Source organism: Heloderma suspectum, chromosome 3, assembly GCF_057233095.1.
Source record: "Heloderma suspectum isolate Gila_16-S chromosome 3, 16-S_ref, whole genome shotgun sequence".
Classification (NCBI taxonomy): Eukaryota; Metazoa; Chordata; class Lepidosauria; order Squamata; family Helodermatidae; genus Heloderma; species Heloderma suspectum.
In genome coordinates this window covers 194,480,337-194,502,323 of record NC_139460.1, presented here as the reverse complement: position 1 = coordinate 194,502,323, position 21,987 = coordinate 194,480,337, and the positions used below count along the sequence as shown (strand labels likewise).

Genomic DNA, 21,987 nt, shown 5'->3' with positions numbered 1-21,987 from the left:
TGTGGCTACACACAGCTGCCTTCTCTCATTATTCCTTCCAGCTTTAAAAAGTAAATGGCTTTTTAAGGTAGCAAGGGAGATGAGGGGCCCATGCCGATCCTCCATAACAGAGGAGAGCAATATTATTGTTGGTCAGGGGGATTTCTCTTCCTCCTTCCCAGGCTTACAGCCCATAGCTCTTGGTCGAGGAATGCGGTCTCCTTCCTGCCCAGCATGTGCCCTCTAAGCAATGCTCAGCTGATGTGGGGCTGAGTCTGAGAGACTGGGAGGGGAGAGAGAAGGGATAGGGGGCTTCCATCCTGTAAATAATTACTGGTAAGACTGCCAATCGGTATTCCTACTTGTCCCCCTGCTCCTAGACTCTTATTTTCTAATGTCCTGCCATATTCACTGACCAAGAAAAATTTTGAAGTCTAAAGCCAAGGCACTTGAAATTTCATCCATCTCATCTGTGCCATGCCATGCACGCCTGGCCTCTCAGGCTTCTGATGGTAGTGGTAAATCAGGATACATATTCTGGGTTTAAGTTCAACACACAAAGAACATACGTTCCTATCCGTGTGATTTTGGGTGAGTGCACTAAGTGCACAGAAGTGTTAGGGTATATTCAGCAATGACTTGATTTCCCCTGCTAGTACTCCTGACCTGGCCAAGAGGGGTGCTATTCTTTCCTTCTTTGTTTCCATTATCTCCTGAGAATCTTGGCTAAATCTCTTTAACTGCAATGCCAGCCCTTGTGGTTTAAATGATGTGCACTACAAACAGAACTAAAATCACGACGTTATTTCACATAAGCCACTGAACAGGATCATGTTGAGCTTTGAAATAATAGAGCCGCTTTGGAGCTTGCCTGGAGGGGATACAATTTTGTCAGCTGAAGAGCAGCAGCTTTACAACATGCAAGCCAAACTGAGTTTGATGGAACCTTGAAGCATCTGCATCATTTGCTTTCCAGCACAAGCTCATTTTGAGGAGAAGTTTAATCTCAGGGGAACAGAAGTCATTAGCTGTGTAAGAGTACTTCTCAGGGAAGCTGAGGCTTTGATCTGTCATGTAAATACAGCAGAGCCACACTAATTCTTACTTTGCTAATCTGCAAACCAGCTAAGGCTTCCATCCTCGGCACACTTACTTGGGGGTGCACCCCACTGAACATAGTGGCATTTACTCCTGAGAAATATGCACAGGGTCAGGCTCTAGGCCTTGCAAAGCTAAGCAGGCCTCACTCCCACCCCCTTTCTCAGTACAGATTTAAAAGCAGGGAGCCGTAGTTACATGTCTCATGCTTATGAAAGTATCCTAGTTTTTAAGAAATTGTATCGCTGTATGCTGAAATTTGAAGGTTAGTAATTAAGTCTCAATCACTCATGTGAAACTTGTTGATTAATACCTTGCTCCGTTACACCTTTCCTCAGGGACCACTAAGTAGTTTTAAACAAGAAATGAAAATCAGCGGGCAGGCGGGCAGGCAGGCAGTTTGCTAGGGCCAAATCCATCAAGCAATTGGTCATAAAGCAACTTTTAACTAGGGCAACGTTTTGAATTGAGGCAAGGCTGAAGTGCCAGCACTATTGACTCTGCCCACTGCCTCACTCCCGGGTGATGTGATACAGCCAAGGACTCTTTAACCCCCCATTCCCCAGTAGGAATAGCCGCAGAGGCTTTGGCAGAGTCCTCTCTATATCTCACCCAGCTGCACATTCCCACTTGTCTGTGTCTTGGGTTACATATAGGACTCAGCAGCTGAATTGTACAAGGGAAGAAGTTTGCTAATGCCTCTGCTTACATTAGTGTTGGGGGCAGAGGTGGGCTGAAGAGTCCCTTGCCTGTGTCTCAGGCAAGTGCATAAGAAACGGGATCAGAGGGTATGATGAGAGTCAGATGAGAAGCTTCTGGGCCCACTGGGCTGCCACCTAATGATCTCTTAAGATGCTACTTTAAAAGGTAGCTGGAAAATCAACCCAGAATGACAGGCTCCTGATCTTGGGCACTGATGTGTCTCCCCTGTGTGAACGAGCTTGACAATGCAATTCTCCTGAGACTAAGATGGCATTTACTTGCTCATTTGCAAAACTGGCCAAATCTTTTGGTCTCTCAGAAAAACACTGATAATTGCTGATCTATTTGATTAAATAATTTCCTATCTAAATACTTTAGCTTTTCCCCGACATGTTTCACTGTTCCACAGCTGTAACTGTGTATTTTAAGCTGAGGACCACTCACAAAAAATGAAATTGCCAGATGGGCATGGCTCTATAGAAAATGGTGATGAACACACCCATCTATTTTGTTGCAAGTACATGCTGCATAAACCGGCCAATCAGCATTTCCTATTATGTGTGCATGTGATGAAATACATGTGTGTGCCTGTCAACCAACACCATTGTTGTTATTAACCTTTCACTTATACAGGCATCAGTGTATTCATAGAATCACAGAATCATAGAATAGTAGGGTTGGAAGGGGCCTACAAGGCCATCGAGTCCGACCCCCTGCTCAATGCAGGAATCCAAGTCAGAGCATCCCCAACAGATGGCTGTCCAGCTTTGTCTTGAACACCTCCAGTGTGGGAGAGCCCACCACCTCCCTAGGTCATTGGTTCCATTGTCGTACTGCTCTAACAGTCAGGACGTTTTTCCTGATGTTCACCCGGAATCTGGCTTCCTGTAACTTGATCCCATTATTCCCCGTGTCCTGCACTCTGGGAGGATCGAGAAGAGATCCTGGCCTTCCTCTCTGTGACAACCTTTCAAGTACTTGAAGAGCTCTATCATGTCTCCCCTCAGTCTTCTCTTCTCAAGGCTAAACATGCCCAGTTCTTTCAGTCTCTCCTCATAGGGCTTTGTTTCCAGTCCCCTGATCATCTTCGTTGCCCTCCTCTGAACTCTCTCCAGCTTGTCTGCATCCTTCTTAAAGTGTGGTGCCCAGAACTGGACACAGTACTCCAGATGAGGCCTCACCAGTGCTGAGTAGAGGGGGACTAGTACTTCCCAGGATTTGGAAGCTATGCTTCTATTAATACAGCCCAAAAGAGCATTTGCCTTTTTTGCAGCCACATCACATTGTTGGCTCATATTCAGCTTGTAATCTACAACAATTCCAAGATCCTTCTTGCTTGTAGTGTTGTTGAGCCACATATCCCCCATCTTGTAACTGTGCGTTTGGTTTCTTTTTCCTAGGTGCAGAACTTGGAATTTATCCCTATTAAATGTCATTCTGTTGTTTCCTGCCCAGCGCTCCAATCTATCAAGATCACTTTGAATTTTGTTTCTGTCTTCCAAAGTATTAGCTATCCCGCCCAATTTTGTGTCATCTGCAAATTTGATCAGCATTCCCTGTACCTCCTCCTCCAAGTCATTCATAAAAATATTGAAGAGCACTGGGCCCAGGACTGAGCCCTGCGGTACCCCACTTGTTACCTCTCCCCAGTTTGAGAAGGTCTCATTGATAAGCACTCTTTGAGTCCGATTCTGTAGCCAACTGTGGATCCACCGGATCGTTGTTTCATCTAGCCCACTTTGAGCTCGTTTGCTCATCAGGATATCATGGGGCACTTTGTCGAAAGCTTTGCTGAAGTCGAGGTATATGATGTCTACAGCATTCCCACGGTCTACAAGGGAGGTTACTTGATCAAAAAATGAGATCAGATTCGTCAGGCAGGATTTGTTCTTGACAAATCCATGTTGGCTTCGAGTAATCACTGCATTGTTTTCAAGGTGCTTACCAATGGATTGCTTGATCATCTGCTCCAGAATTTTCCCAGGGATTGATGTCAGACTGACTGGTCTGTAGTTCCCAGGTTCTTCCTTTTTACCCTTTTTGAAGACAGGGACAACATTAGCCCTCCTCCAGTCATCTGGCACTTCACCCGTCCTCCATGATTGCTCAAAGAGAATAGACAGCGGTTCAGAGAGTTCTTCTGCCAGTTCCTTTATTAATCTAGGGTTAATCTGGCTCCCGGGCCAGATGCAGTTCATCTGGCCCAGGAGATTTGAACTCATTCAAAGTAATTAGGTGTTCCTTGACCGTATGCCTATTGATCTCAAGCTGCAATCTTGCCCCTTCATCCTGTACTTTGCCTTTGTCAGGGGGGTTATAGACCCTCTTTTGGGAGAAGACTGAGCCAAAGTAGGAATTGAGCACCTCTGCCTTTTCTTTGTCATCTGTTATCATGTTGCCATCCTTATTTAATAGCTGAATAACCATTTCTTTCCTCTGCCTTTTACTATGCACATAGCTGAAGAAAGCCTTTTTGTTGTTTTTCGCATCCCTCGCTAACCTCAGCTCGTTCTCAGCTTTAGCCTTCCTGACGCCATCCCTGCAATTCTGTGCTACCTGCCTGTACTCTTCCTTTGTTACTTGGCCTTCTTTCCATTTCCTATATGTGTCCTTTTTTGTTTTCAGGTCATCCCTAAGCTTTTTGTGAAGCCACTTTGGCTTCTTCTGTTGTCTTCCACCTTTTCTTCTTGTTGGAATGGTTTGTAATTGTGCCTTGAGAATTTCCTTTTTTAAAAGCTCCCACCCATCTTGGACTCCTTTTCTTGTTAGCGTCGCTTGCCATGGGACCTTACTGATCGTTGTTCTGAGTTTATTAAAATCAGCTTTCCTAAAATCCAGGGTACACGTTTGACTACACTTGGCTTTTGCTTCCTTTAGAACCAAGAACTGAAGTACAACATGGTCGCTTTCCCCCAGAGTTCCTGTAACTGCTACTTTATCCACTAAATCATCTCTGTTGGTTAGGATCAAGTCAAGGACAGCCAATCCTCTAGTTCCTTCCTCTACTTTCTGTAGGAGGAAGTTATCCACCACACAAGTCAGGAATTTCCTGGAGGGGCCATGTTTTGCAGAATTTGTCTCCCAACAAATACCAGAGAAATTGAAGTCCCCCATTACTACTACATCATGCTTCCTTAAAACATTGGCTATTTGCTTTTCAAAAGTTTCATCCTCGTCTTCTCCTTGATTGGGTGGCCGGTAGTAGACTCCAACCACCAGGTTCCTTTTATTCTTTGCTCCATTCATTTTGATCCAGATGCTCTCGATGGGGCTACCAAGCTCATCCTCCTGTATTTCTGTGCAGAGATATGTATTTTTCACATACAGTGCAACCCCACCTCCCTTTCTGTTCCTCCTGTTCTTGTTGAACAAGTAATATCCGTCAATTGCTGTCATGGGAGTCATCCCACCAAGTCTCAGTTATACCTATCAAGTCATAATTTCCCTCCTGTATTAAGAGTTCAAGTTCATTCTGTTTGTTTCCCATACTCTGGGCATTAGTATATAGACATCGAAGACCATGAGCTTTATAGTCTGGCTTTCTTCCTACATGTGTCTGAAGACTACTATTGGGTGCTATCAGAGCTGTTCTCTCCATTGCAGTACATGAGCCTACGTCCATTGATACCCCCAACTTTACATCTCCCTTCCCCATAGGATTCAGTTTAAAGCCCTCCTGATGAAGTTCTTCATGCTGTGGCCAAACACACTCTTCCCATCCTTTGTGAGGTACAACCCGTCCCTTGCCAACAGCCCATCTTCTAGGAAGTATAACCTGTGGTCCCAGAATCCAAATCTCTCTTGTCAGCACCACCTTCATAGCCAGTCATTCACCCGGAGTATTTTTCGTTCCCTTTCTATCCCTCTTCTAACTACTGGAAGGATGGATGAGAAAACTATCTGGGCCCCAAAGTTCTTGAGTTTCCTTCCCAAAGCTTCAAAGTCCGACGTAATTTCTTCATAGCTCCGCTTGGCGCTATCATTTGTTCCCACATGGATGAGAAGAAAGGGATACCTGTCAGTGGGCTTTATGAGTGCAGGCAACCTTTCAGTCACGTCTCTAATCCATCCTCCCGGGAGACAACATACCTGGCGAGTCCACGGGTCCTCGCGACATACTTGGATCTCGATCCCACACAGCAAGGAGTCTCCCACTACTACCACTCTTCTCTTCCTCTTGTTGTAGGCCTGGGTTTCATCGCCTCTGTTTGACTGACCTTCAGCCTCTTGCTCACTCTCATGTAGGTTCCCCTTTGATTCTTCCTCTGCAGGCTGTCCTCCAGTCTCATCCCCAAGTAACTGGAATCGGTTCCACAGCTCCACTGTATTTGTACACACAGGACACATGCAGTGTCTTACACACATGGGATATTCTTTATGTGGGACCATCAGGCAAGCCAACTGAAGGCGGAAAGGGCTTGCACCCTAGGAGTCAATGAGATGCTTCACCAACCTGTTTCAGATCAGCTGCTGGGAGAGGAAGAAAACGTCTGTGACTCCTGCGACGGGCAGCAGCTAGTTAGTGGCCGATACTATTTGTCTAAGACACACACATGCATACACAAAACATTTAAACAGACCTTGGTTACTGTATTCATTGGAATTGTTGCCGCCAGGTGGAGGTGGTATTGATGGATAAGGCGACGGGCCTGGACCCAAAGCTGCAATCATCTCCATCACATTAGGCATGATCATCTGGCTAGGACTCATGGTTTTAAACCTCTTGGAAGGAATGCCATCTGGATCATCTTTGATGTGAATGTCTGACTTGATCGGGACAGGCCTCCAGCTACATGTTGGGTCAATTGTGACTTCTTCAAACTCAGAGCTGTAAAACACAAGATGTTCCATGATACTTGTTCTTGATACAGCATATTCTCTGGTTCACAAACACATTCTCTTTAAAAGCTCTGCTTGGAAGGTTCAGATCAAGACATAACAGGCCAATAAATGCTTCTATTTATTCAGGATTCAGACAAATCCACAGCAGCATAGGCTTCTTTATATGACTTTACTAAGGTGGCTGCAGTCTTTTCAAAACAAACAGTTACTTTCACCTACACATCTGATCTCTCATTGGTTAGTTGACTGGACTTCATAAAGACCTCATAGTGGACTGTGCTTTTTAGCAACAGGAGAAAGACAAGCTCACTTTACTGGGCCATTGGATGTGGCACAAGTATAACCCACTGTAGATCTGCTTTGAATTTGAAGCAGACACCATCTCTCTAATATTTTTTTGAGCTGTTTTTTCTTTCTTCCCTCATTGCTATCAACATACAGCTCAAAGTCCTAAAGCTTAAAGAACCTCCACCCTAACCATCAGTGTCCAGGAAAGATATCCTGAGCAGAAGATCCATTCTTAAAAAGATCAGAATCAAAAGGACTACACTTATTTTCTAATGGTGAAGTTGCACTTACTTTTGTATAGCGTTAAGAATGCCCCACATATACTGGTCAACCTCCAGGCCCTCCAGCAGAGCTGTTTTACTAGAAGGGAAGATGGAACATTTATTTATTTACTTACACCACGTTACCCATGTGCATTGTGCTTTGCAGCATGACGTATGTAAAAGTCAGTCTTCTACTCTGAGGAATGCACAGTCTAAATTTAGACTGGGGTGGGGTGGATGGAGCAAATGCAGTTGCATGTACTTAGACATCATTTCATCAGGGGATGATTAAGCCAGAAGCTGCCAAAGTGTGGGTCAGGCTCCCCTTGAAGTACCAAGGAGGGAAAGGATCCTGTGACAGGTCATGTCTTCCTTCCACACCGATCATGGGAGTGACTGCATGCTCACTCCCCATCATGTGATCAATGCGTCACATGATTTGGAAAGAAGGTAGCTCAGAAAGAGTTGCGGCCTTCTTCTGAAATATTTTTTTTTCATATTTCCAGTTTAATTTGGGATCCTCTTTTGAACACTGAGAAAGCAATGGCTAGTGAAGAATTTTAGACATGATCTCCTGACGTTATGCCCTTAATAGGCCAAATTAACTGCCCTTTCCTCAACATTTGGTTCAATTTTTCCAGTAGCATCTAACCTTTGGATTCAGAAATTGGTCATTTGTCATCTGTAACAGAATAGTAAATTTGGCTCACACTTTGAAGTACATGCTCAAGCTGAGAATTTGCAACTCATCTGGCATTTGGGGAAATCATCTATGGACCACCATAAAGCTGGTTAGTGGGGTATTTCTCTCTGTATGTTCCTCGTGCTTCCAGATTGGGGGCTCCTAGCACTACTAATCAGAAGGCACTGAGCAGCAATTCAGTCTTTCTTCTTTGAAGTAATTTCAGCAGTAAGGAAAAAGATGGAAGAAGTGGTGGACAAACAAGGGAGGGTTATGAGTGAAATACATTGCTGTCTGGATCCCTCATTAAATTCTGTGAATGATGCAAGACAATGGTCCCGTAAAACCCTCATCTGGAAGCATCCCTATTCTTTGATGTATTTACCAAATTTAAAATTTGATAGCCCAAAGCCACTTAGGGTGCAATCCTATGGCCGCTAGTGAGCAGCTAGATGGCCATAGGATAGGTCGGACCCCGGAAACTGACCTCGGAGCACACACTCTGAGGTCAGTTCCTGGAGAACTGACCCCAACCCCCTCCCGCACCGCCTCATAGGCAACATGGATTGGCCCCGTGGTCCGTGCTTGTAAGAACAGCATGGAGAGGTGAAAACAGGGCATTCCCAAGGGCGGAGAATTGGAAAATCCAGTACGACACATCCTATGTGTCGTTCGTTTGCCACTTCCCACGCTCCGAAGTCCCGCGGCTAGACAGCTGAAATCAGTCGTCGAGCCGCAACCGCAGGGCTGGGGGAACAAGGAGGAGATCCGCTCCTCATCACTCCTCCCACCCTGCACTGGATAGGCGGTCGGCCCTAGGGTCGGAGGCGACCGTTGATCTTGATAGGATTGCTCCCTTCCAGTTTTAAAAAATCATCTCTGACATCCCATTCATAAACCCATTCAAAGTTCAACTAAGGGGCTAGCCAAAGTCTAAGGAAGAAAGTTCTTTTGCTTAAAACCTGTGCTGCAATGGTGACCCTCTCTTGAGAGAGAGATCCAGAACTTAGAGGGAACAGATTGATGGAACAGAGCAGGGATCAATGTAGGGCAACTACTGAAAAGCGCTATCTATGGTTCACTTCTCGTCTGTGGTGACCTCTTGCGCGCGTGTGTGTGGGCAGAGGTGCAGTTTGTGAGAATTGGTGCTTGTGTGTGTGTGTGGCCTAAATGCAGAGCAACCATGATGTGTGTGATTGCGATAGCCCTTTTTTGAGTGCTGCAGTCATACAAATTGCAAAGGCGGTGAGTATATTTACACCAGTTGCTGGGAAGCATGGGTGGGAGGGTGCAGTTGCACTCAAGTCCTGCTTGTGGGTTTTCCATAGGCAGCTGTTTGACCACTGCATGAACAGAATGCTGGACTAGATGGACCCTTAGTCTGATCCAGCATGGCTCTTCTAATGTTCTTAGGTTATATATATACACTGCCTCATATGGAGGTGCTTGCTCTCACACATCTCCAAGTGAATGGAGTCTAGCTGTAACACAGAAGTGGTCCTCACATAATCCAGAGGTGTTCATATGGGCGGGTGTGTGTGCATGTGCTATAAACGAGTCCCCTTGCTATATATAGTACATAGATGGTATTTGGTGGAGAGGTTGCTTTTTGGAGTAGTGGGAACCCAAACCACTTAGTTCTCGTAAGCTGGTACCGGCACTTTGAATTATGAATTACTGGCTGTGGGATCCATTTAACCTGCTTCCTGGTTTTTGAGCCACAGACACAGTGTAATCTTTTTCCTGAACAAAGCTCATAGCTGACTTGCATCGCCTTGTTCCTGAATGTCACCCACTAGAACACTTCCAAGCAGTCCAGGGGGTTACATGAAAGGGTTCTGATGGCATTTTGCTACATACATTTGATATATGCAGTTCTATATGGCAATTACATTCATCTGTATCTCAAGTGCAGCATTTGAAAAATACAGCAGTAGGAGAAAGCTGAGGGTGTGAGTAGGTGCTTCTACTGCATTAATTTATATTTATCTCTGGAAAACCATCAAATCTTCAGATGAAGAACTTTCTACACTGCGAAAACTCTTTCCATGGCAATATATCTGCTATGGAATCCCTGTGCAATGCAAACGGTTCTGGGGAATATTTCATACCACACAGTTCACACAGGCCCTAGCTAGGGCTATTGGGTAGGCTACCCTACAAGTGTGCAATGCAAGGAAGAGCACTTGAGTTGGAGAAGTGTCTTCCACTATGGATTTTCTCACTGAAAACCCCTTTACAAGGTTCTATGAAATCCACTGAACACAGTTTGAAATACAGAGGTTGGGCAAAACTAGCTATCGTTTTATACCTCGCTATGCCATCCATCATAAATGTTCTATTTTAGTTGGAGCAAAGGCAGAATTAGTGTACAGGTTTGGTTTTCTTTTGGATAGTACTGTACTTTTTTATCCTCAATATTGTGCAGCCGTTCTCAACAGACTAAGACTTGTCAGGAAAAGCCTTTTATACGTATCTTATACTATATGAGAAACTCAACTTCTTAAGCGGCCTCTCTCATATTGTTCTCTGCATTTTCATGCATTTTATTTGATCATTGCTTATTTGTTTCCTTCCTAAAGCAAATAACCTTAGTTTATTTCCTTTTGTAAAAAGTAACTTTTTAAAAACATTCCATTTCAGCCCATATTGAATATTTACTCACTTGCATACAGGACACCTCCATGTCCCTCGTTCACAGTTCAGCTGCAAGTAGGATTCCAGATCAAAGCACTGTAGAAGAGTGAAACAGCCATGTTACTTAAACAAACGACTCTGCTGCCAACTTACAAAGAAAAGTAAAGCAGTGGCTAATGGAAATCATGTTTCCAATGTTTTTGAATAAAAAAGAGTGGAACGTTTTCACTGAATGCATCTAAGGGAAGAAAAAGCTCTGTGTGTGTGTGTTTCATGTATAAACAGAAATAATACTTTAAAAGAGTCTTCCCCATTCTCGTACCCTCCATTGGCCACGCTAGCTGGGGATCATGGGATTTGTAGTCTAATAGTTACGAAGGGCAGCAGGTTGGGGAAGGTTGGTTAAAACACTGAAAACACCATGGGTAGGATTCAAAGATCACATGAGTGGGAGGCTGCTCACCAACTGACCTCTCTCCCCCTCTCCTTCTACCCGAAAAGCCTCTCTGGAGGGTCAAGGGATCTTCCTGGGTAGTGTGGGCTGTGCTGCAGGAAGTTGCAGTGAGAGAGGGAAATCACCCATAATGAGGTGGAACACTGCACTAAGACAGTGGCATTTTAGGAGGACCTATTTATTTGTTCATATATCCCATCCCTTCTAATACTGATTTGAGTCTTGCCATGGTCATATGCATGTAGCCAAAATGGCACCATCCACAGCGAAGAGTCAGGCACTGGCAGACTCAGAATAGCACAAAGATATGTATAAGTGCAAAAACATTTCAAGGAAAACCTCTAAGGGTGGGTGAACCCCCTCCCCAAATAGCCGCATAAGAACTTACTGGCAGGGAATGTTGTGAGACTGAGCTACTAGTATAATTGGCAGGCAGTGGGGAATAGAATGGAATGGCTTGAAAAGGAGGAGATACATACTCTGGCCACAAGGGAGAGGCCCTTTTTGGTACTGGTCCCTGTTTGTGGAATGCTCGCTCAAGTGGGGCTCACCTGATGCCACTCTAATGTCCTTTTGGCAGCAGGCAAGGACATTTTTATTCTCCCAGGCCTTTTAAACATCATATTAACATCATATTATTATTAATTTCTTTTTATGATGGTTTTTGGTTTGTTTTCACCTTGTTTGTTATTTATTTGGGGGTGATTCTTTTCATGATTGCTAGGTCACCTCAGGGCATATGGCCTTGAAGGCACCCTTCTGCAAATGTGTGAGGTGCGGTAGTAAGCTCCCACTGGCAGACGAACATTTTCCTTGTTTTGTCAGGGAGAAGGTCAAATGGTTGACACCTGTGTGCACCGCCAAGCCTTCACCAAGCAGGCCTGCCATAACTGGTGGGATAGACTTTGGGCAGTGTTGTGTACAAAAGCGTTGGAGGCAGGAGAGGTGCCTAGGGAGAAGATGGCTGAAGTTCAGCTGCCTTTGCAAGTACCGCACGAGCCCACATCATCTGCCTCGCAAATGTTGACAGTGTCAGGCTCTGTCTCACCTCTTACTCCAGCTCTAACCACGGGCTGTACTGACCCCCATACTCTAGGGCAGTCTCTTACAGTTTTGGTTGTGAAAAAGCTATCTAAAAAGGCCAGGACCCTGCAGTCCTCTTTGGACTCTCAAAAGAAGAAGAGGAAGAAGTTGAAGGAGGTGCAAGATCCTCCTAGGAAACTGCTCCCATCTTTTTTGACCCCACCACTGTTTCTGAATTCGCCAATTCTGATGGTGCTGGTTTCATCAGTACCAATGCAGGAACCGATTCAACTGGCTTCAACGTCGGAGGGTAAGGTAAGAGATCCTACCCCACCTTGACATCATGTGATATGGGATGAAGGTGATCATTCATTGTATTGCAGTTCTTGTGTTCAAGACGACTCTTGATGCTGAAAAGGTTCCCTGGATTCGATAGTTTCCAATATTTACCAGTCAGAGCGGTAGGAAGAAGTACACAGACTTCCACCTTGGCGAGGGCATTCCCAGTCTCCTCTCTCACGCACGGATCGTTGCTCAGACTAGTCGCCAACTATCAAGCAACCACGTCCAGATACCAGTTGTTTCTCTGGAAGAAGATGGGGTCTCTCTGTGATTGCTACCTGATGATCAGAGGGAACTTGTTTGGTTTTCCAGACCAAAGCTATGCGACTGTTGCAGCAACAAATTAATACTTCCTGGCATCAGATTTGCGACGCCAAGGCCATGGTGGGTGTGATAGGGTTGAGACGCCATGTGTGGTTAAGATCAGCTGGGCTTTCGCAGGAGGCTTGTTCCCACACTGAAGACTTGCCATTCGATGGTGATGGGTTCTTTCAATGCCAAAACAGACAACACTATGGGCTCTGCCCCAAAAGCAAAGGCCACAGTGAGAAAAATGGGACTGGGGCACTAACAACAGTCCTCTTCATACAGACAGTACCGCTGGTCCCATCAACCCACTTTTAACAGTCCCGTTCTCTATGTGATTGACAGTTTAGACAACAAGTGCCTTCGGCTTTGAAGCGGCAATATTCTACTGCTAGGTCCTGCACTGCCCATGGAAACTGTGACACCAATGGCAAACGTTGTCTTTGACTCTCCCATTCTCCTTCTTTGTCCCTCTGCCTGTCTCCCTGTCTTTGGAACTTGACTGTCTCCCTTTTTTTCTGTGTGGACCATCACAGCATTGGATACTTGGGTTCTCTCGATAATCCAGAGGGGCTACGGAATCAAGTTCGATGTCTCCCACCCTTTGCTGGCATCCATATCATGTTCCCTTCACTGATCTTGAAGTTGAAGGCAAACTCCCTTCTGGAGAAAGGGGCAATTCAGTCAGTTAAATCTTCCCATCTACAGGACGGCTTTTATTCCTACTATTTCATGGTGCCAAAGAGGGATGGAAGGCTCTGGCCAATTCTGGACCTCAGAGATGTCAATTTGTTCATCACACCCAAGAAGTTCTGAATGACAAGGTTGGATTTAATCCTTCCTCTCCTGTGGAGGGGCAATTGGTTCGCATCCCTGGACCTAAAAGATTTTCTTTTGTGATATGCATATTTTTATGTGATATGCATATTCTTATGTGATACGCATATTTTCGTATCACAGTCGAAGAGAGCTACCAGCACTATCTTTGCTTTGCCATCGGTCCTGACGCTTACCAGTTTCGCGTGTTGCCTTTTGGCCTTGCCATGGCACCGCAGGTTTTTACGAAATGCAAGGCAGTAGTGTGTGCCCATCTACGCACTCAGAGGGTGGCGTTTTATCCATACTTGGATGGTTGGTTTATTTGTCACCCCCACAAGATCAGGACTCCTTCTTGCCATCTCTCTTGCATGCAGACTGTTAGATTCTGTTGGCTACAGATTTGGTTCCTCCAGCCCTTTAATCCCAGTGGCGATGCCCACAGGGTGCACCTACATGTGCCACGTGATGTGGTAGCAACGCCATGGTGGTGGACTCTTCTAGAATATCTGCCAGTGGGAGGTCCTTTTCTCCAACCTTCTCCCTCCAAGGTTCTTATGACAGATGCTTCTCTCTGCAGGTGGGGTGCTCATTGTGGTGCATTGAGAGTACAAGGGACTTGGGATGCGGACTGAGCTTTCTTGACACATCAACTTTTTCGAACTCTTAGCAGTCAAGAAAACATTAAGGGCTTTTGATACCAGTCTTTGGGGTCGACACCTGCAGGTAGTGATGGGCAATAAACTGTGGTGTTGTATCTCAACAAGCAGGGTGGGACTTGGTCGCTGGCATTAACCATGCTGACCCTTCATGTATATGAATGGTGTATCCCATGGAGGACCAGTCTGGTCATGGCAAGGAGCCTGGGGAAGGAGGACCAGCCAGCAGCTGCACCAGGTGGATCCTGAGCCTGCTTCTGCCCCCGCCCACAGGTACTTAAGGCGGGGCTGCCAGAGGCTGCTCGGGAAGGAGCCTGGGGAAGGAGGACCAGCCAGCAGCTGCACCAGGTGAATCCTGAGCCTGAGCCTGCTTCTGCCCCCGCCCACAGGTACTTAAGGCGGGGCTGCCAGAGGCAGCGCCTCGGCGTCGCGCCAAGTGCAATGCTAAGTGCGCACTTAGCGTCGCACTTGGAGTCGCGTAGGATCTGAAGATCTACCCACCTGCCTCTCCAGAGACACCAGCAGCCACAATACCAGCATCAAATAGCAGCAGCAGAGGGCAGCAGCTTTAAAGACAAGGGGAAAGGGGCGAACGTGGACTTGATCTGCTCCTTCTTAGCTGCTGTTCTCTTTTATCTCTTTTATCTTTTATATTCTTTTAAACTGTTGTGCATTTTATACCCTAACATTTTAATATGTGCCTGGGAGGACTATTGGGCAACTCAGGGGGTGGGGGAGGTGCCACCATAACTGTGGTCACGGGCAGGGGGAGGTATGGCGTTGGGGGATTAACAGGCCAGCTGAGGAGAAGAGGGGCTAGACACCTTACAGCTGTCCCCTCTTCTGGTTCTTCCCCCAACCTGATGGTTCCTGGCAGCCTTACCAGTCTGCCCTCGGGTCTGGTGGTGCTGCTGCTGAATGCCAGGTCGGCCCAAAATAAAATCTCCCTCATCCATGATTTGATTGTGGATGAGGGGGCTGACCTGGCATGTATTACTGAGACCTGGGTGGGGGAACTGGGAGGGGTCACTCTCTCCCAGCTGTGCCCTCCTGGGTACTCGGTGCAGCACCAACACCGACTTGAGGGTCGGGGAGGGGGGGTTGCCGTGGTCTATAGGAATTCAATCTCCCTCTCCAGGCTTCCTGCTCATTCAAGTGCAGATCTTGAGTGTTTGTACCTTGTGTTGGGTACCCGGGACAGATTAGGGATTCTGTTGGTGTACCGCCCACCCCGCTGCCCATCAGACTCCCTGCCTGAGCTGACGGAGGTGGTCTTGGACTTGGTGTTGAGGACCCCCAGGATGATGGTCCTGGGGGATCTCAACTTCCATGCTGAGGCCGCTGTATCCGGGGCGGCTCAGGACTTCATGGCCGCCATGACAACCATGGGGCTGTCCCAACATGTCATCGGCCCAACGCATATAAAAGGACACACGCTTGATCTGGTTTTCTTGACTGGGCAGGGGGATGGTGATCTGAAAGTGGAGGAATTAACATCTGTCCCTTTGTCATGGTCAGATCACTTCCTGCTGAGGTTTAGATTCCTGGCAGCCTTTCCCCTCTGCAAGGGTGGGGGACCTATTAAAATGGTCTGCCTGGATTCTGATGGATTCCAGAGGGCTCTGGCGGATTTTCCTGCTGGTATGGCTGGTGCTCCTGTCGAAGCCCAGGTCGCTCTGTGGAATGCAGAGATGACTCAGGCGGTTGACACGATCACGCCCAAGCGCCCTCTCCCTCTGAGCAGAACCCGGCCCGCTCCTTGGTATACACCTGAGCTGAGGGCAATGAAGCAAGAGGGGAGACGGCTAGAACGCAGGTGGAGGAAAACTCGTGCTGAGTCTGACCGAACACAGGTAAGAGCCCACTATCGAGCCTACTCTGTGGCGGTGAGGGTGGCAAAGAGGCAGTTCTTTTCCACCAGCATTGCATCTTCTCAGTGTCATCCGGCGGAGCTTTTCCGAGTGGTTCGCGGCCTGTTACATTCTGGGCCAGGGAGAGAGACGGTGGAACCCTCGGTAGCACGCTGTGACACGTTTGCATGGCACTTTGAGGATAAAGTCGCTCAGATTCGTCATGAATTGGACACCACCATTAATGCAGTTCCATTGGTAGAGGCGTTCAGAGCACCGTCTGGTCCAGTTTTATTGGATGAGTTTCAGTTACTGAGGCCTGAGGATGCAGACAAGGTGCTTGGCCAAGTCCGATCGACCACTTGTGTGCTTGGCCCTTGCCCTTCATGGCTTATTAAATCAAACAAGGAGGGGTTGTCCGGCTGGGTCCAGGAGGTTGTAAATTCCTCCTTGAGAGAGGGAGTGGTGCCTGCCGCTTTAAAAGAGGCGGTAATTAGACCACTCCTGAAAAAGCCTAACCTGGACCCAGAGGATGTTAACAATTATAGGCCAGTGGCCAACATCCCCTTCCTGGGCAAGGTGCTTGAGCGGGTGGTTGTAGGACAGCTCCAGGCACTCTTGAATGAAACGGATTATCTAGATCCATTTCAATCGGGCTTCAGGCCTGGTTTTGGAACGGAAACTGCCTTGGTCGCCCTGTGGGATGACCTCTGCCGGGAGAGGGACAGGGGGAGTGCGACCCTGTTGATTCTCCTGGACCTCTCAGCGGCTTTCGATACCATCGACCATGGTATCCTTCTGGATAGGTTGTCTGGGTTGGGAGTTGGAGGCACTGCACTGCAGTGGTTCCGCTCCTACTTGGATGGCCGATTCCAGAAGGTGGTGCTGGGGGATTATTGCTCTGTGCCATGGCAATTGTGCCATGGGGTTCCACAGGGCTCTATTTTATCCCCCATGCTGTTTAACATCTACATGAAACCGCTGGGGGAGGTTATCCGGAGGTGTGGGCTGAGGTGCCATCAATATGCAGATGACACCCAGCTCTACCTCTCTTTCTCATCAAAACCAGGTGAGGCAGTGGCTGTTCTGAATCAGTGCCTGGGCACGGTAATGGACTGGATGAGGGCTAATAAACTGAAACTCAATCCAGACAAGACGGAGGTACTGTTAGTGGGTGGTTCGTCTGCCCGGCTAGGTGATATTCAACCTGTTCTGGAGGGGGTTGCACTCCCCCTAAAGGATCAGGTTCGTAGTTTGGGGGTGCTCTTGGATCCAGAACTGTCACTTGAGGCACAGGTGAACTCAGTGGCATTTAGCACTTTTTATCAGCTTAGGCTGGTATACCAACTATGCCCTTATCTGGACAGAGATAGCCTAGCTACAGTTATCCATGCTCTGATAACTTCTCATCTGGATTACTGCAATGCGTTATACATGGGGCTGCCTTTGAAAATGGTCCAGAAACTTCAGCTGGTCCAAAATAGGGCAGCAAGATTGTTAACAGGGACTGGCCTGCGAGCTCATATTACACCAGTACTTTTCCAGCTGCACTGGCTGCCAGTCCATTTCCGGGCCCGATTCAAAGTGCTGGTGTTAACATTCAAAGCCCTTAATGGCTTGGGGCCAGGTTACCCGAAGAATCGCCTCCTCCCATATGTGCCTGCCCGGACCTTAAGATCATCATCAGCGGCCCTTCTCCGTGAGCCCCTGCCAAAGGAAGTGAGGCGGGTGGCTACTAGGAGGAGGGCTTTTTCTGTTGTGGCACCCCGGCTCTGGAATGAGCTCCCTAGTGAGGTTCGCCTGGCGCCTACATTGTACTCCTTTCGGCGCCAGGTGAAGACCTTTTTATTTTCCCAGGCATTTTAGCATTTTAGCTTTCTAAATTTTTATCTTTGCTGTTTTAAATCTGTATTTTAAACTCCTGTACTGCTGCTAGGTTTTATTGTGGTTGTATTGTTATATTGTGGTTTTAATGTTCTATATATTTTAAATTGTTTTATTGTGTGTTGTTTGGTTTTAATTTTTGTGAACCGCCCAGAGAGCTTCGGCTATTGGGTGGTATAGAAATGAAATAAATAAAATAAAATAAAAATAAATACATATTGCCGGCATGTGCAACGCCCTGGCAGACTCACTGAGCTGATCGCTCCAGGGATCCCACGAGTGGCAGTTGGCTGTCAAGGTCCTTGCATTGCTGTTCTACCAATTGGGCACCCCTACAGTGGACCTGTTCACGACCACGGAGAATGCCATTTGCACGAAGTTCTGCAGCAGAGCAGGGGTCAGTTGTGCATCACTGAGGGATGCCTTTATGCTCTGATGGACAGGAGAACCCTTCTACCCTTTTCCTCCATTCCCTCTCCTCACGAGGGGACTCAAAGATTGGGGTGGATGGCACAGATTGCATCCTGATAGCTTTATGCTGGCCAAGACAAATATGATTTGTTCCTCTTATTCACCAGACCCCAGGACACCATGTGATGCTTCCAGGCTTGTTGTCTGGGGACTGAGGCTCAGTTCAACACCCAGACCTGCTCACACTCCAGCTGACAGCATGGAGGACAAGCTGGGCAGCAACTTGGTCACGACCATCCATGTTTATTTGGCATTACTGGCTGGATGTTCAGGCTCAATCTGACTGCACCTTTGGCTAGGCAGTCCTCTCTTCTCTTCTACAATAGAAGACTGACCCACCTGCAGTATGTCAGCTTGCTACTCACCCATATGTGTGATGCCCGGAGACCATGAAGAAGGAGGACAGGTTGCTTACCTGAAACTGTGGTTGTTCGAGTGGTCATCTGCTCATTCACACAACCTGTCCGCCATCCCCTCTTCGGTGTCATGCTTGAGTTCAATGTTGGGTGTCAAAGGTTCCTCTTGGTTCTGAGGCTACAATTTCGGTCTCAATGAACTGAGCAGAATTTGTAACACAGTCTACAAGGCAAGAGGCCACAATTCCCAACGAGGCTACAATGGCAGCAACCTGCTAGGGACATGCGCACTAGGATGATGGCAGAAGCGTTCCTGCTAAAACTCCTCAGTTACTGAAGTTTCCTGAATCAAGGCCCTGTGCCACCACAGAGCCCGTATGTTTGAATGTACAGATGACCACTCGAAGAACAAAAGTTACAGATAAGCAACTTGTCCTTTTCCCTCAGAATTGCATGTGTGGATGCAGAGAGGCGAGGCAAGTTGAATTCCTGTTTGACTCTGCTTTCTCTGGTGACTGACATTGTTAGGTTAAAGACAGAGAACCCCATTGAGAGCAGCCGCTCACCATGCTGCTCTGGGAAGGTATGCAGAAAGATGAAGGAGGCTGAATTTGGAATAAACCAATTAGTATGCAATGTCCTCCAACTTTTCAAGGTCTTTCACTTGTTTTTATTCATACCACAATGTGTACATCAGGCACTAAGGCAAGTTATTATTAACTTTAAAAAGAAAATAAATCACAATAGGTGAATAAACAGATAATTTGTGTTGTTTTACTAGTCACCTGACAGCACCACAGTGCATCACCCCTACATGACCACCAAATAGAAACTAAATTGCTTATTATACTGCAAGTTTCATGATTTCCGGCTTCAACAATTGAGATCTGATGACAGAACTGGTAATACTGGAATCTTGCACTGTAACAAATGCGAAGGAGCTGCATTTTAAACGAAACGTCAAAACAAACTACTCCCTTCTTTGCTCTTCCTCATTTTCCAGTTCTTTGGGAATTGATAACAAACTCACGAAAGGCTGGACAGAAAGTGCATTGGTGTCAATCTAAGGACTGTCCTGAATTTGTGACCAACCAAGAAAAACACATCCCATACCACCCATATATAGTGGTCCATTAGCGCTCAATAAACATCCGGGTTTTGCTAACTGCCTGGGGGTGCAAAAAAGGGGTGTGTGTGTGTTTTGCCAAGCATTTGGCAGGCCACAATATATAGCTCGTGGATTACGTTCAGCTTGGTAGGTCACACCTTGTATAGGTCTGCAGTAATGGGAAACAGGAAGGCACTGACCTGTACATGTTTGCAGTCATGGCCTCTCGCTGGAAGTTGAATCCGTCGGAATGTGATTGGACACTTCAGAGACACCTTGATAGCAGTCTGTTCCACTCCATCCTCACCATTGAGGGTTGCATTGCCAGAGGAGGCCGCTACACTACTAAAATTCCTCTTGACTATTTAAGAAAGATAGCACAAAGTGGTATGTAAGAGTAAAAGAAATACAGAGTACCATCTTAACATCACTACACGCTTTCTGTACTTAATATAAAATTCCCAAGATAGTACGAGGTTAAAGTTCTACATTTAGCCCATTATCTGAGCCTACATACAAAAGCTAATTGTACTGCTCTACTCACTTTTAGTGATACAGTGCTCAGCTGGAAGGAGACGCTTCTTTAGTAAGCCTTGAAGTACGGAACGAACTGATGGCCGGTGTACTAACTGCAATACGAACAAATGTGACTGGGGGGAAAAAAAGTCAAAATTCATACATCTGTATTGGATAGGATATCTCTGTCGTTAGTCCAATCACAGGGATGCTGTACAGTGTGATTCTCAGAGGCAGTTACACAGACATACACAGTCCCTACCTTTGTGAGTGTCTCTCTTCCTAAGAGCCCTTCCACCCATAAAGATCATCAGGAGAAGCCCACCACAAAGCATCAGTAGCAGGGCCTTCACAGTGATGGCTCCAGTTCTCTGGAATCCCCTTTCTAGTACAGATGATGGCAAAGTTCAGGGACTTGCAAAACCCACTTCAATGGAGAAGTGAGCTTTTAAAGTCCCTGAACTCTTTTCCAGGTCAGTCCGAACTGGAAGAGTTCTCTCCTGGCTCCCCTCTCACCCATCCCAAGAAGGGCTCCCACCAGACCCCCGCTCCACTCTCAGAACACAATGCCACCTTCCCCTTACTTTTTAACAGCTGATAGTTACAATGCAGCAGTCTTTGGATGGGGAAAGTCCAGTGCACAGGCTCCCAGAGAGGCCCCTCCCTGAGGTTCCACTCCATCAGAGAAGGGAGAAGCAGTGAGAGAGCAGCTCCCAGCTGAGCCACCGCCTCAAAGACCAGTCCTTGAGGCCACAGCTCAGCCTGGTGGGTGTGCCTGTGTGAGTGGGGTGTGTATGATTGGGGTGTGTATATGCAGAGATGGGGTCCAGGAAAGCATGTAGGGTATGTAATTTAATGTGTAATCTGAATGCCATGCATTCTAAAGCATGATGTGAACTGGTGACACAAATATGGGAAATTGTACATTGCATTCCCCTGCAATGTTGTGCTTTGAATAAAGCTGACCAAGCTTATTTGAACCAGCAGGAGTCTCTGCCTGCGTGCTTGTCAGCATGTATGCCCTTTCATTAGGAAGGAATTTTGGCAGCTGTGAGCTGGGCAGCCTGATGGACCCTGGACTTCCTTTCCAACAAATGTTACAACACCAAATTTGCAGTCCTTTGAAGATATGCACAGAAGTACCACCTATTATTTGTTAGCAATTTGGGAGTATCCAAAATATCTGGATATTTTCTGGCTCCATTAACACTACTCCACTGTTTCCAAATTCAAACTAAATGCGGCTATTTTCATGATCTGCTGTTTATAGATGTTCACGAGTGACTCCTGGATTTTCTAATCCTTAGTTTTTTTCTCCCTCCATGCAGACTAGCTGGAAGAATTGCAGAGCAGAAGAATCAAGGCCTCTTCACATATTGTTTATGTGCACACTTAAAAATTCCAGAAGTTAATGTGACAAAAAGAAGATTGAGAACATGTTTTCATACAGGTGCACTTATCAGTCAGCCTGGATGGGCTTCATTTCCCTTTTGAATGTACACTCAGTGGCAAATACTGGTTTGTTGCTATGTAGCGACAGCAAAATGACCTAAGAGCTAATTAATTTAGCTGATCCTGAAGTCCAGAATATATTGCTAAAGACAAAGAGCAGAAGTTACAGCTTATGCATTTTGATTTGAGTGGGTGGGCCAACAGCTAGGTAGATTAGCAGATTATACCATGTCACATTAAATCATTAATTTAATAAATC

General features: G+C 46.5%; 1 protein-coding gene across 2 annotated transcripts in view; it reads right to left on the bottom strand.

Annotated features, from left to right (window-relative positions):
- ZMIZ1 (zinc finger MIZ-type containing 1) overlaps positions 1–21,987 on the bottom strand; it is a 556,702-nt gene that overhangs the window by 18,959 nt on the left and 515,756 nt on the right. For both annotated transcript variants that reach the window (XM_084845236.1, XM_084845235.1), the window contains 5 exons: positions 20,305–20,410; positions 19,961–20,121; positions 10,520–10,587; positions 7,201–7,269; positions 6,360–6,607 (listed from right to left, as the gene is read on the bottom strand). In XM_084845236.1, the coding sequence (XP_084701362.1) occupies positions 6,360–6,607; positions 7,201–7,269; positions 10,520–10,587; positions 19,961–20,121; positions 20,305–20,410 (652 nt within the window). The remainder of the gene's footprint in view (positions 1–6,359; positions 6,608–7,200; positions 7,270–10,519; positions 10,588–19,960; positions 20,122–20,304; positions 20,411–21,987) is intronic.